At 39.9% G+C, this 16085-nt stretch overlaps 1 protein-coding gene across 2 annotated transcripts in view; it reads left to right on the top strand.

Moving 5' to 3' along the window:
- Positions 1-8167, top strand: part of LOC115389176 (plexin-A2-like) — an 80636-nt gene extending 72469 nt beyond the window's left edge. Inside the window, exons 26-31 of one of the 2 annotated variants that reach the window (XM_030092631.1) lie at positions 978-1074; positions 2108-2307; positions 3213-3382; positions 4231-4443; positions 6037-6187; positions 7254-8167. In XM_030092631.1, the coding sequence (XP_029948491.1) occupies positions 978-1074; positions 2108-2307; positions 3213-3382; positions 4231-4443; positions 6037-6187; positions 7254-7349 (927 nt within the window). In that variant the 3' untranslated portion in view covers positions 7350-8167. The remainder of the gene's footprint in view (positions 1-977; positions 1075-2107; positions 2308-3212; positions 3383-4230; positions 4444-6036; positions 6188-7253) is intronic. The other variant, XM_030092632.1, reaches the window with a different exon arrangement.
- Positions 8168-16085: the final 7918 nt, after the last annotated feature.

Genomic DNA, 16085 nt, shown 5'->3' with positions numbered 1-16085 from the left:
TCATGCAGTGAAATGAACATGAAAAGAAAAGAGTTTATTATATGTCACCATGAACACAGATGAAATCTGAACTTGGAGGTGAAACTGGGAATTCTGACCTCAAAAGAGCAAGTCTTCCACAACTCACTCTGAACAACAAGTCAAAAGTCTGAATTCTACACATAAAAGAGTCTTATTTCCCAATTGGTATTGTACAAACAACACATATTGACAAAAGTCTGCAGCTCGATGACAATCAGCTTTGTCACTATATAGATAAGCCAACGCATGTATTCAAAGATAGTCGTAAGGGTAACATTATAGACAGATGTAATTTCAACACGTATGGATTCAGTCCAAAGGAGGGTTGACTAACTGAGTCTAGGTATTCTAATTTTGTGTTTGCCACACAGTAAAACAAAAAAAAAAAACCCATAAAAAAACAGTTTCTCATATGTTTACACAACTGCTGTTGAAAACGTTCATTTGCTTTTCCCCTCCATTACCTGTGAAATGCACAATTTTTGCAGATCAAATGGTGCTTTGAGCAGTTAATCAGTATAAAAAGAACTAAAAATGAATTTGAGTATGAAACTACCTGTGCTCACAATTCTCCTGAATTATACCACAATAGAACAGATTTGTTATTTTTCTCTGTGAGTTTTTGATAAATCCAAGCTGTAGCAGTTAATTTTCACTCTGCTGAAAGTGTCTTGACTTTAGGTGTGAGCAGACAATACAGTATATAATAAAAATAGAGGTTTTGAGTTTGGTTGTGTGTGGTACAATTGAAGCTGTTGTGATTATTGTTGATTTCTTTCCAGCTGAACATTGTCAGTTTTTTTACTGAATATATTTTACCTGACCTAAAGGCCGTTTTTCTCTCTGTTCATAAATCCTGAGTGTTTTTGTGGCACACTGTGTTTTAAATTCTTGCTGTGGATATCAACCAGCAGCTGGCAGGCAAAAATTCACAGAGCTTTACCTTTGCCTCTCAGGTGTCTGAGCGCTGTGTGGTGGCCTTGGTGCCCAAACAGATGTCCTCTTTCAACATTCCCTCCTCAGCCAGCTTCCCACGCAGTATCAGCAGATACGGTAAGGACTGTTGAGGAAATACAAATACTTAATATTCATACGGCTCAGAGCAGTGTTGCACCATCTGTTGCTGTCACTCACCAGTCTGTTGTAAAGGACATTAGTATACACTGTTATTTAGCACATTAAACAAACACATTAACATATCTTAGATAGGAAATGTTCCAAAGGAGAAAAAAAAAAAAAATCAACACTCATCGTGTTATTAAAATAACATTCATTTGGGAAAAAATATGTTGACACATGCAAATCAGATATGTTAAAAATGTTCGTGGAAATGCAGCCTGCACTGTTCACGTGTTTTAGTTTTTACAGTCTTGATGAGCAGCAGAAATACAATTAGGAGTTCCAGAGTCTATATGAAAAGATGCCTTCTGCATTATTCCTATGACAACCAATAAAATGATGCTAATTGATTATCCAGTCTGAACTTACAGTGAAGACAGCTGACCTTATATAGAGATCAGAGGAACAAATGCTGTTTTCTCTTTTCTTCTCACTTAATTGATACAGAGTGCACCAGCTGAACAGTTTTAGTTTACTTAATAGATTTATAGACTTTTTCCATCATAACATCATACGACGACATTCCTTGATGAACTGATGTGTCCATATAACAATACTGCACTTGTAAAAGTCGTTACTGGCCAAACATGTCAAACTGTGCATGAAATCAGAGTTTTCCTGTTGTTTCATAGCACCAAACAAAGAAATCTCTTGCAAGAAGTCACTCCTGTGATTTGGTGTTATTTAGGATTTTAATTTCATTTAAGAACGTCTGAGACGTGCTGGAGCACAGCTCGATTGCATTACAGAAAAATCTTCTTGCCAAGAATAGACAAAGTGAATAATTGAGTCCATTATCTCAAATATATTCTCAAATGCTATGACTTTAAAAAAAAATACAAAGTCAAATTTTACTGCACACTGCTTTAACCCTGATCTGAAAGCAGTGCCTCCATATCATGACCGATTGTCCACTTTGACTTGTAAAGGACATGTCTTTAATTTGATTTTGTCTTTGACCTTCTAGGTGTGGATGTGCCTTTCCGCTCCACACCCACCAGCCCCGACAGCCCCCACTCCCGTGTGCCAATGCTGACCCCCGACCTGGAAAGCGGCGTCAAAGTTTGGCACCTGGTCAAGAACCACGACCACGGGGACCAGAAAGAGGGCGAGCGCGGCAGCAAGATGGTGTCTGAGATCTACCTGACGAGGCTGCTCGCAACCAAGGTGCCACACAAGTTCATACGACAGGGATCAAAAGTGAAATCTCCTCAGCAAGACGATCCTTTTTGTCCCCCATCACATTGTGATAAGTGTGGAATGAGCCAGAGAGCTTCAAAGGGTCGGGTCGCCTAACATTAGGAAAAGCCTGAGGATCAAGGAGAATGCATTTCCTAGCATGATTTTCTCCTTTTGATTCTTCAGAAGCTGTCACGATTGAAAGAATGAAGTTGACAGGAAAGATTACTGGAATAAAACTGTTCTTTGAACCGAATAGAGACCTAAATTGTAAAATGTGCTGTTTGCAGACTTTATTTAAAGATACCCTGTCAAACCCTTCAAAGCATCCAGCTGGCACCAGGAGAGTTATGCATTCATACTGTATATGGATCCAATAGTGCCAATAAAAGGCTCCTTGGTGTGGCCAAATCTGTAACTGAGGAACACTACGATACTTCAGAAGGCAAACTTTAGGAAGGCAAAGTTTGAAATTGTCTTTAGAGCACTAGATGACACTTTCAAATGCAATGCATCAGTGATTTCCTGAACTGCAACGTCGCGGGTCAGGAAGCACTCCCCTTAGTCGTCCAGCGCTACAGGGATAAGGTGACTATGTGCTTAGTCGAGACCGTAGAGGAGACCTGTGCAACTTTCTACTTTGATCTGTTCAATATTTAACTTGTGCTGGCTGCAACACTGCAATACTCTTTTGGAATATCTCATATATTAGAGAAATATTAAACCGAGCCTGTTTAAAAAAAAAAAAAAGATCTGAAATTTCACAGTCAGATTTGGCCACTTCGTCTTTTTAATCCCCGTGATTAATCTTCATTTTAACAACATGAGAGAGTAAACAAATTGGCCAGAATCCAAACTCTACAATTCAATTTTATGGTTCTGCTTTTCTCCAGGGAACACTCCAGAAGTTTGTGGACGACCTGTTTGAGACCCTGTTCAGCACTGTGTGCCGGGGCACCGCTCTGCCTCTCGCCATCAAATACATGTTTGACTTCCTGGATGAGCAGGCGGACAGACATGGCATCCACGACATGGACGTTCGCCACACGTGGAAGAGCAACTGGTGAGAACTTATCCAACTAAAACATACACAGAAATGCTACAAAGATACACAGACTAACGCTAATATAACTTACATATATAAAGTTGAACTCTTAGATTTAGTTGAAGGATAAGGGTGATTCTTATTCTTCAGTACTTTAAAATCAGTATGAAAACACCATTAGTTACTCAAATCCCTTGCAAAGTGGCTAACATTTCATCAAAGTGACATATTTCTTGTGCACTAAAAGATATTCTATGTGTTACTGAGTGCAACAATTTTAAAATCTGATGTGTTTATTGCAAAAAAATACAGTAAACATGTTTGCGTCTGAGTACTTGCAGTAGTTTTCTGTGTGCAGTGCTGCTGTTAAAGCAGTTTGTCCGTATTTTTAGGATCAGCGCATCATCAAACTACATTAACTGTAAAAAGAGTAACTAAAGGAACCATACACCATGGTGTTACTGCATAATGTGATAAACCAAAAAAGTGTTTTTCCATTCAGTGACATATTGAAAAGAAAGTACAGCTCATGATTGGCTTTGCCTAACTTCAATGGCAAATCTACCTTTACATGATTATTCTGCCGTCCTTTCACTTTAAGGTTATTCTCATACAAGAGCTGTTAATAGATTTTTTAATTTCATTTAATTTCTTTGTACTTTTACAGTTTTTCATGCTATGAAGATGCTTTTCACCATAAATTCTTCACACCGTGTTTTTAACAGTCTATTTACATATTGTTCCCATAACAAAGGTGTGATATTAAAGTCAATAAAGGATTGGGAACACAAGCTGAAATAATTTTTTTTCTTTTCACTTTCAAGTCTTGCAATTTCCCGAAATGTTTTTCTCTTTCTTTTTCTCAGCCTCCCCCTGCGCTTCTGGGTCAACGTGATCAAGAATCCCCAGTTTGTGTTTGACATACACAAAAGCAGCATCACAGATGCATGTCTGTCTGTGGTGGCTCAAACCTTCATGGACTCTTGCTCGACATCTGAACACCGCCTGGGCAAAGACTCCCCCTCCACCAAGCTGCTTTATGCCAAGGACATCCCGCATTATAAAAGCTGGGTAGAAAGGTGCGTATGTGCGGCTCACAGCAACCAAAATTCTATGAGCTTAAGCCTCGGTTTTAGGAGCTGGAGGTGAACAAAGATAAAAAGTCAATTAGGATTTCCTCACCTTCCAACTGCTTTATGAAAGGTTGTCCGGTAGCGTGACGCGTCGAGGGCCTCAGAACGATTGAATGTTGGTGCAATATCAGAACAATGGCTGCTATTATGTACTTTTTTTGACCAGCAAGATATCGACTTTTGTCAGAACTGGAACTTTCATAATAATTCACTCTTTTAAACTTAAGGTTTTCACAGCACTTTCCAAAATCTCCTGCTCATTTGTCACATTATGTTTCAATCTTGATTTCTGACACCGGAGAGACACTTCAGTGCTGAATTTGAAGCAGAAACACGAAGTAAAGTCTTAATATAAGGCTCAATTTGGTTCTGTTATGGAAAACACTTTTGAATGTGTGCATCTATCACTGATAAGGGATATTAAAATTGCAGAGTCAACATTTTTTGAGGTTGTACATGAAGTTTGTTCGATATCTTAAATAATAAAGAAAATGAATCTGTATGACTTCTTTGACGTATTCCATCATTTAATACTTTTTTAAAACCTTGACAGAAATTTGAGATTAGACAGGTGGGTGAATCATCTCAGTGTTGTTCTTAAAGTCATCAGCATCACACTTGTAACTAAAAATAATACTTCAGTATTTATATCCCTGTTAAATGATCCCGCATTATTAATTAAGAAAAATGCATTTGTGGGATGAGCCTAAACAGATTTTCTTTGCTGTTGCTATTGACTTAAGAAGACATCAAGATGATATTTTGCAACAAGTGTTCCACCTCACCTCCACAGTTGGGCTCAGACTCTAGCCTCCAGGATGACAACAACTGCCCCTAAAGAATTGGGTTTCCACAGACTATCCTCCAATATTTGTTCGTGAAGTCCCTCCTTTAACTCCATTGAAGTTGTAAGAAATGCTAGTTAAAGAATGGGAACAAACGGCAGTGCATGCAGACTTTTCACCTCCATAATTAGGAGCTGCATTAGGAGCATGGCTCTTCCATACACTACTGAGACTGCTGCTGCTTGATAAATAGATGAATTGCAATATTTCAGACTTCATCTAATCCACAAAAATGTATCATTTTTATGTGCAAAAATCTCGTGCTAAGTTCTGCTACTCATCTCTCAAATTCACGTTATTTACAAACGTAGCACATATTGACAAGGAGACAGACATTCCAACGGTATCGGTATTCATGAAAAGCAACGGTAGAACAAAGAAGCTGTTTTTCTTTACTGTGATGGTTAATGCATGCAGATTGTGTTTGCAGTCAAGTCAAAGCATCTCCACACGACTGAGAGATGTATACAGTATATGCATTTAAATAGTGTGCAGGTGTATTTTAAATGCACTGTGCATACGACTGAACGACTGAACCTGCCGCTGACGTTCCTTTATTCTTCTGCTGAGACGCCTGTGTTGGTGGATACTCTGACTTTTCACAACAGTAGACTCAAGTGAGGTGAAAAGCTGTGATGGTATGCATGACGATGCCCTCGACACCAACCGTGTGTGTGTGTGTGTCTCCTCTCAGGTACTACGCTGACATCAACCGCCTGCCTGCCATCAGTGATCAGGATATGAATGCCTATCTGGCTGAGCAGGCTCGCCTTCACTCCAGTGAGTTCAACGTGCTCAGTGCCCTCCACGAGATCTACGCCTACGTCAGCAAGTACAGCCAGGAGGTGAGGCCCGCTCAACAAGCCGGAACACGGGACTCCTTCATACGTGTCCCTCCAGCGTGATTTACTGACAGAAGTGAACATTTTCTGACATTAAAGAAGCACTCACCATTAATTTTATATCAATGCTCGATCGAATTGTTATGTTTTGCTTGCAGGAAGAGTTACCACTCAGCCCTTAAATTCCCCACAGCTCAGAGCACTTAAACATATTTTCAGTCATTATTTTGGTTCCACGACATGCAATTTCACCACTTTAGTCCACTCTTAAGACTCTCATAGTGTCATTTGAGCCGCAGCAGAAAGTTGACTTCACTGACAAGCCCTGATGAATTCAACTTAAGCATTTAGAAAATAAAGGGGCGGATTTCCCTCAGGGGTTTGTGGAAGGAAAACAGTGAGTAAATAATGCTCACCGTATTCAGTCACATCGGCACAAACATCACTCCTAAGGCACGCAGCGGTGCTCAAATGGTATGAGATGGTCAAGCATGAATGCTATAACAACTCTACATTGAATTGTGGGACCTGATAAAGACAATTAACTGTGTTATGTGATTTTAGGAAATCAACAGACAAAAGTACAGATGCTTTTGATTAATATTAATAATACATTTTATTTATAAGTGCCTTTCAGGACTCTCAAGGTCACCGTACAAAGAAAACAGAATAAAAAAATTAGGGTTTTGGTTGGTAATTTCATTTAACCATTTTTGTTTTTAGAAGGTCAATCTTAATGCTTCAGCTGGAAAACTGCTAAACAAAAAAAGGAATAACCCTCATTTGAAAGTCGTTTAAACATTAAAGACAGTTTGAAGTTTTAAAAATGTTATTTTTAATCAAACAGCCTTAATAGGTTTACCTGATCAAGAAAAACTTTTAATGCTGTGAAATGTACTAAGCGGTGTTAGAATTACTGTTGGTGTTGTGTATCAGTTTTGGATTGTTTTGTGTGCACACAAACTTGATTTCCACAGCTGATGATTTCTACAGCTGACCAGAGACACGTCTCGCTTCTTTGGTTTCACAGTTTCATTTGTGTGTTTCCGTGTGTGTGTGTGTGTTTCAGATCATTGAGGCACTGGAGCAGGATGAACAGGCCCAGAAGCAGAAGTTGGCCTATAAAGTGGAGCAGATAACCTCAGCTATGTCTATAGAGAGCTGAGATACATACACACACACAGGCACGCACACACACACACACACACACACACACACACACACACTTCCAGATCTGCACACACAACATTTAAACATGCAGTAAATTTGGGCTCCATTGACCACGTCATGTGCATGTGCGGACATGCACGATCAGACACCTCTCCAGGGAGACTGTGGCTTGAATGGACCTACTGTATAAACAAGCTGATAACAGTTACACAGAGAAATATAGACACATGTGTAAATACACACGTGCAAATGTACATACACAGCACACATCAAACAGCAGAACGTCCCAAAGCAAGACTTTTGAATCCACTGTCACCGTTTTTTCTTCTTTTTTTTTTCTTTTTTCCTGAAGAATTTCCAGCAGGCAAACGTCCAACTTCTAAAACACTTACATGGAGAGAGACAGAAAGAGGATTTAGGCCATCACGGTTGCTGAATTTGCCGCCAATTTTTTTCCGCTGGGTAACAGTTCGTCTTTGTAGTTGATGCTTATATGGAGAGAGAGTGAGAGAAGAGAGAAAGTGTGTGTGTGTGTGTGTGTGTGTGTGTGTCTGTCTCATGGCTGGAGCTCTGAAGAGAACAGCACTTAATAAAGAGTGACTCATCTTGAAAAGTCACTGGAGGAGCTCAACAAAGGCAGGAGCCAATTTAATGGGACGATACATGTGGTGAGACAAGACTTAAAGTACTTTTTATGTGTCAAAGAAGGAGGACACTCATTCGCACTACATATCACAGGCTTGGAGTGACATCGCCATTTGTAGTCATTTGGTGCAGAGATGTGCAGCTTTGTATTATGCCTTTTTCCTGTAACCACTCCGAAAGGCTTGAGGGGGAAAAAAAGAGTAAGGATTCCAGTATCACTCCTTTCGGTTTTCTCATTTGAAGGTTCCCATCATGTGTTTTTTGCTTTATAGAGACTGTGTGAACTACTAGTATTTGAAAGCAGCATACACCAAATTTGTCACTGACAAGTTGAGATTCTAGCTTTTTAATAATCCAGTACCAAGACGTCATTACCCTCCAATGAAATATAGGTTGGGATATTTCCAGACTCAATTCCTGGCTTTCTTTTTTGGTGCCAAATATAATGTATCTCATGTTTCATTCATGTTAAATGCTCCTCTTGAAGCTATTAATAATACATGCATTGTACGGAAAAGATCCCATTTAAGATAGGACATTTTTTACAGTGATGATCTATAGACCACTAATTCAGCCATTCAAAGATAAGTGGAGACCAAATTGAACTGTAGCAGAAAGCATGATTAATGATGCTATAAGCCTGATCCAGGATCAGATTAGCCTAACCATGGCCAACAGCGCCACTCTCCCACCTCTCCTTTCTCATCAGTCATTGTTTACATTGAGCATAATACTTGAAATGCACTCAGTGTACAAGATATTAGGAACACCTGCAGCTCCTGTGAAGTAGGAAGTGTGAAGACTTTGATGCTTCGTTGATTTACTGGATAAATCCACCGTGAATCAAACCAGGAATCAATCTGAGATAAAAAGCTGAGTGTGTTCCTCATGTTTTGCAAACAGAGTGAATATTAATGATATGTGTTTGGATCAGCAACTGGTCCTTGTAAAATCTGTTTGTTGCTTCATAGTGCTTTTGATGCTTTACATGCTGGCTGTTTTTGTGCGTCAACATAAGTCACATTTTGATTTTTGCGTACCGGTGTACATTTTGCCCAACTGCTTGTTGTCTCCTTGCTGCTGTAGTTATAGTGCCATATCTAAACTTTTAAAGAATCGTCATGATTGAAAAAGAAAAAGGAAAAAAAAAAAAAAAAAAAAAGAGTTTGAAGCATCAAACTAATTCAGGGTTTTGGTTTTGATTGTTTCACCCACTGCAATGATGGAAGATAAATGCCTTTCTGTGCTTGAGGCTGTTTCATTGCTCTGCATAAAGTCACTGCGACTATCATCCAGCAAAGTCTTTCTGGAGCGCTGCTCTTTTTTTTTTTTCTTTCATTTTTTACCATGTCAGTATCAGTGGAGTTAATATACGCTCCACAGGACCTTGATTCGTGTTAATCTAGAAGATCAAGTTAAATTAAGGAATAATAAATACGTTTCCTGTTAAATGTTGAAATATGACAGAATTCATCTGTTTCATGTGTGGTTTGATGATGATAATTTATAAATGTGTTGTGCAATAAACCGTCAGATGTTTAAACTGTAATGTTTTTTAAACTATATATAACTGTATAAATACTGTACATAAAAAAACACTCCTATTTTGCAAGCAAAAGATTCACTTTGTACTGTTGTTATACATTAAATGCGCAGCTGATTAAAACCATTTTTGCCTGTTTTCTGTTGTGATTTTCTGTATAATCCTGCCGACGATGTGAAATGGTCGTATAATTTAGTTTCAAACCCAACATGAAATATTGCATACATTTAATTAAATTTCTAACTTTCTTTGTGCTGAGGTGTCTTAATTTATTCACAATTTATAGCACCGCGTTGTGCAACACGGCGTGAAAGATCAACTGTCCCGTGCATGATTGTGCAATTTATAATTAATTTAGGCTGGATTTCTGCTTTGCATTTTGTAGACCAAATTCAGCTGCTGCTGCTTGCAGTTAGAGGTGAGGTCATTTTTAAGCCAAGCTGAAGTCTGCCACACATAACTGGATAATCTATTCTTATTATGTTAGTGGACCATTAGCATTTTAATTTAATCGTAACACTCTTATTGGGTTTCAATGGGAGGGCTTCAAATGCAGCAGAATGATGTCAGAGATAAACTGAAATCCCTGAAGTACATTCATCTTTCAAAATTAGCATAATGGTTTCCTCCTCACACAGAAGACACTGGCCTTCCACTGATGTCTCCAAATAAGTATAACAGGGAGCGAAAACCAGATTCATTTCAGTGTTGCTTAAAAAAGACATTCATTATTCAACAAACTGGAAACCTTCCACCCTTGTTCCATCAGATGATGCAATATTACCACAACAAAAGATATTTTAGTATGATTACTGCAGGAAAAAAAAAAACATTTTTTTCCCCCTTTTCCAGTGTTGGGATTAAGCCTTTCGAATCAACTGATAAGAAGCAAGGCTAAGCAGCTCTTAGAGCAATTTCAACATTATTTTAACTACTCATGAGATTACACACTAACAAAATGCAGCTTTGACAGACACAGCAGGCTGCTGTACAGTTCTTGACAGGAAGAGGGCATCATATTTCAAGACCAAAAACTAAGCATTTTTTCCATAAGATGCGACTCATGAAGCAATCACTTTGAGCTTGATCTGCTTCAGTTTAACAGGAATTTCTTTTCCATACAAAAAAAAAGGTGACCCAATGATGCACAACAGCCATGATTTTCTGTTTGTGTTGAGGAAAAAGTAAAAAAAAAAAAAAACCTTTTTAAATTTGTTGCATGCAGTCACCTTGGTTCGTCTGTCTCTTAATCATACTACTGAATATACGCAATTCAAAAAGCAGAAGGTCAAATCCAATAAACTGTCAGTTTGACACTAAGGAACTACAGTGTGTTTGAAACAAAAAAAAAATGTCCTGGCAAACCTCAATGTCAAAAATGACAATCTCAAAACCATGTGACAAACAGCCTTTGAGGGACGAATAATACTTTACACTATGTGACAACATATTTGGTACGGCATGTGAGCAGCATATACTAGATCCCAAGCACTCGCCATAAGGAGACATGAATTCATTATTCATGTTTAACCCCCGGGGCTCTGGGCAGGCATTGCAGAGGCGGGTGCAGGGAGGGTAAAGGGAGGGGGTGGGGAGGTTGCAGGAATATCCAGGCCTCCTAACCCATACCTGTCAGATCCAGGCTGGCTTTAAGCAGTGTTGTGAAGAGGTCTGTGCACACCTGCCAGGCTGGACACCTCGCCGTGCTTCTCTTGACTGGAGTCAGAGAGCCCAACTTTCAGTAGCCACCAATTCTCCCTTGCTTACTCCCCTCTCACGCACACACACGTGCACAGTTTGTCAGGACTCTTCACTGACAGGGTGTCTTGCCGATGGACAGTGAATTCGGGAGGTACAGGACAGGTGTATGCGGTCAGTGAAGCCATAAGAAACCTATTAACTTACTATCGACCCTTGTATAATTGTCCTAGTGTGTCATTCTGCTTTGACCTATCATTTGTGTAACTACATTCTACAGAATATGAAAGCAAATCATCAGTTCTGTGAATGTCAGCTGGTACTCTGCCAGGTATGCATCCCGAAGGTCTCCTGTGGGGCAGGTGAATCGTGAGTCTGGAAAAAAGGGACCTATATGTCCACTGCAGGTCTTTAGGAATAATTTAAGCTGTGTGAACAAACACTGAGGCGGACAGTCCTTGAACTTTCCTTGCAAAGGAGTTGCGCAGAGACACTGCGCTCCTGTCCTTAAACACAGCAGGAGACCTCACACCTGCATATTTATATCATTATCTGTTGTCACATGAATTTTTTTTTTTTAAAAAAAGCACCTTTTCTGTGAGTTTGCATGTTCTACCCATGAATACATGGTCTGTGCAATCCGTCTTCCTGCCAAGACACAGTTGGTAGGTTAATTAAGCCGCAATTGCCCGTAGGTGTGTGTTCATGTATTAACACTTTGATAAAGGTGCTATTTATCCAGCTTGAATCCTGCCGTTTGCCCGTTGCCATCTGGGACCATCTCCCTCTCCCTGAGGTCCTACAGTGAAAAAGTGGGTCTTACATACTGCAGGATAGATAAATGAATGGCTCTCAACAGGAAGGCAGCAAAGTGGTCGCCACACAGTGCAACAAATACCCGTTTCTTTGAGAGGCAGGGTCTTTCTGTGCAGTCTGCATATACTCTAAGTGGATTTGTAGGTTTTGCTCTGTAACCACTTCTTGTTTTGTTAACTAGTAATCCTAAAATTGGCCTTAGATTTGAAAAATGGGTTTTAGTCTGTGTGAGCCTTGTGATGATCGGTAACCAGCCCAGACTGGATGCATTGCATGCATTGCAATGAATGTTAACAGAAATATGTACAATGTGCTGAAACCACTGATCGCTTCATAAAGCATCACATGCAGTAGCATACATCTGCTTTTATCTATGAGCAAATTAATTAGCAAAATCTCAGAAAACTGGGTTCGGGTTTTTTAATCTTTATTTTTTTGTTTTGGTCCATAATGACTGAGTTTTCCCACGACTACTACTATGTAATCAAGCATCATATTCCCTTGAACACAGCTGGAACGCAGCCTCCAGGCTGTTGCTGCCATCTGTTTCTAATAAATACTGTATACACATAGTAAGAAACACGGACGTAATCAAACACAGCTAATGCAAAAAGACTGATTCAAACTACCAAAAAATAGTCTGATGACTGTAGAGCAATCCAGAATGCCTTCATTTGGGATTTAGACAGTGAGCTAATCCACAATGCTTTTTGTTGTCGTCGTTATCTGTTGGAAGCTGTGGCTTCTCTTTTGTTCACCTGCAACATCATGGTCACTTCAGGACTCTTGAAAAATCTGTCGAAAATTGAAGCTTTGAAACCCATTTTTGTAAAATCCAACTGCAGTGCATAAGATGAAGCACTAAAGACAAATCAAGGCTTTAATGATGTGCTTGTGAAGCTAATGTCCAGTTCATTGATGTGGACCTCACCCCAGTCTACCAATGCCATCTTCTGGCCAAAATCATTATCGCAAGCACGTCTCAAAAACTTAACAATTCATACAAAGATTCATTCATTGCCAGCTTCTATTAGTCAGGGTGCAATTTGAGGGCTGAGAAAATGTGATGCATGAAGAGGGCAAAGGGTAAGTATGTGGCAGCGGCAAAAAAGAAGAGTCTGTTTGAGCCCCGACGCCTCAGGATGTGCATAAAGTCTGTAGAGCCACGCAGCGTTTCTGCAGGTCACGACACAGACACACAAAAACTGAGACTGAATCTTGAGCCTGTGAAGAGATCTCCACTCAGGGGCTTCACTGAGGCACATTCTGTTTTTGGAAGGAGCGACTTTATCGATCCGATACTTTCCCTTTGTCAGTTTCTTTTCCCTTGAGCTCATTTGAAGGCAGCGGCCTCGCAGCTCAGCCCAGAGAGGTAACAGTCACCATTCGCTGCAGTTTGAAATTAAATCCCCTCCCTCTACCCCTCCTTCCAAACCCTCCCTCAGTTTTCCCTCCTTTTCAGCCTCCCGCTCCTACACTCATGAAATCACTTCAAGACAGACTCCCTCCTACATGGCCAATCAGTGTGCTTTGTAGGATTTATGGCTCCCATTTTCAAAGCTCTTTACATTCTGTATTGCAGCACGGATGTGTTTCTGTGACTGTTTTGCTCCAAGTTTGTACAAACATTATAAGGAGTTATAGAAAAGTACCCTTCTCTTCTAAAAAAAAAAGAAAAAAAAGTGGATGTTTCCTTTATGTAACTTTTCCAGATGATGTTTGTCCGTTCCTGTGACTAAGTCAAAAATACACCTCTGCAGTTAAATTGTAGGCAAAGAAATTCTTTCCCTCGTTTCTTCCCACGAATGACCATCACATTGTGCTAGTAGCTGTTTTACAGCTTCCTGTTCGGAGCTCTGCCTGTACTCCTACAAATAATCCACGGCTGGAGGACTGAGAGCTCTCACGCAGAATAAAAACAAGGCTGCAAAGAAAAATATTTGATTTGCATTTTCACCAAATCTTTAAAAGAAAAGCTTATGTTTATGCACCAAGAGGTCATAAAAATGAGCATAACACAAAACTTTGCAGAAATAAGTACTAATATATGTCCTGTCCTGCCACTTAGTCGTTCTTTCATTCACCAGTCAAGCCCCAGAGATTTCAGAAAAGTCAAATTAGTAGTTTAAACTTTCATTACTAATAAGATTTCTTGAATAAAGCACCAGAGACCTTTTGTCTAAAGCTTCACAAAAAATAAATAAATAAATAAAATCCAAATTTACAGATTTGAAGTGGTGGTTTGGTTGTTGTTCCTCAAAGAAACCCCAACAATAAATCTGATGTTAAAATCTTACATGATGGATGAGGAAACTGCCGTTCATATGAATGTAACATGTTTTGTTTTCTTCTGTTTAGTATTGAAAACAGGTGGGCATGTGTCAGTTTTGATGTTGGGGGGGGGGTACAATGGAGGGAGGGAAGCAAATAATAAAAAAAAAAAAAAAACTAAAAAGAGTGCGTGTTCACAAAACGTTTTGCACCAGCTCAGGATTTTTGCGGTTGCTAAAGTATAGGGGGAAACTGCAGGGTAGTCCTCGTGAGAAAGTACACGCACAAAAAACACCGTCTTTCTCTTTTGATAGGAAACCCACTAGCCTATATTCCCATGAGATGCTCCATCACACATTTCAGAGAGCGCTTAACACACATGCTCCAAGGTGTACACATATGTCGTATAGGCGCTCCAAATCTGACTGAAGGACACTTGCAAACTGAAGCAAAACACGCAATGCTGTCAGAACTAATTTAGGTCCCGGCAGACACGTGGTGATTGCAATGTACTGTTACTGAAGAAACAGTGCAGTGGTTAAGAGGAAAAGACTATGTTGTCAAATCCCATAAACTGCAAGAGATGTGCGGGACAGTCAATAAACAAACAAAACCCAAACTCAGAGACTTTAGATTACAGGATACCCATTGATGGAGATGTTTTTTCAGACTGCCTCTCTGTAAAGTCTTGGGAAGAAGAATGTCCGACCTGTCTGTGTTTGTTTCCTGCCCCACGAACAGGAAGCCTGACACGTTAGACCAAGGCGGTCCCCAAAAAAAGAATAGATGATCACGCGATGTGATGGAGACTGAAGACTTTCTGACTGTATTTGCAGCAAAATATTTGTCTTCAATACAAAATGCATTTTCATTACTCTAAAATCGTCACATAAACACATTAAAAATCTCAACATAACACAGAATTCAATTTTAAATGAAATGGCTTTAAGAAAAAAAATGAAGGAAAATATCTGTGGAAGAAAACTGAAAACAGGGGTTTCCTTTTATTCCTTGACAGGAAAATGTGTTGTGAATAGCAAAAAGGATAAGAAGGGAAATTCTTAACTAGATAACAGTCTAATTAATGTTTTACTGGGGTGACATGACCGCTGTGGTACAGCTGTGGCTGCTGTAATGGGGACTTCACGGCTTCTTTCTCTTGGGATTTTCAGCAAAGCTCATCTTGAGTCACAGCGAGGAGCCAATTGCCCATCTCAACACCCTGCTGTTAAAGTTGAATGTTTGATAGAGGTCTGTGGAGGAGGAGGAGGAGGAGGAGGAGGGAAAGAGGGGAGTGGCGATGGGTTGGGGGTAAAACAGAGGAAACGGAATGATGGGGGGAAGAATGGGGTGGGGAGGACGGGGCCAAAACAGGGACAAGGGGTATATGGGCACTGGGACTGGTATCAAATTACATGAGTGTTTCTCAAGAATGCATCTTCTGCCGCTGAATGCTTTTCTCAGTTCGATGCTGGTGAGACTTTCTTGGTGTGCGAGGGTGGGTCCTTTTATTCTTTAACGACTCATTTAGCATACCTTCACCAGTGGTTCCAGATGTGCAATTTCTAGAGAGCATGAGAAGTGTTAGCTAAAGAGCAAACGAAACGCAAAGCAAATACTCTCAAGTTGCAGCGGGGGTAGATGCTTTCAGGACTTTGTGGAAGTGTGAAAGATTTAAGCGGATCCTGTGGTGTCTCAACTACTGAGTTGTCTGCTGTTGATTGATGGCCTTGCTGAGTGTTGGTAGTAGTGGTGGGG

Source organism: Salarias fasciatus, chromosome 5 (assembly GCF_902148845.1).
Source record: "Salarias fasciatus chromosome 5, fSalaFa1.1, whole genome shotgun sequence".
Classification (NCBI taxonomy): domain Eukaryota; kingdom Metazoa; phylum Chordata; class Actinopteri; order Blenniiformes; family Blenniidae; genus Salarias; species Salarias fasciatus.
Note: the sequence above shows the minus strand (reverse complement) of the source record. Positions and strands in the feature narration are given on the sequence as shown.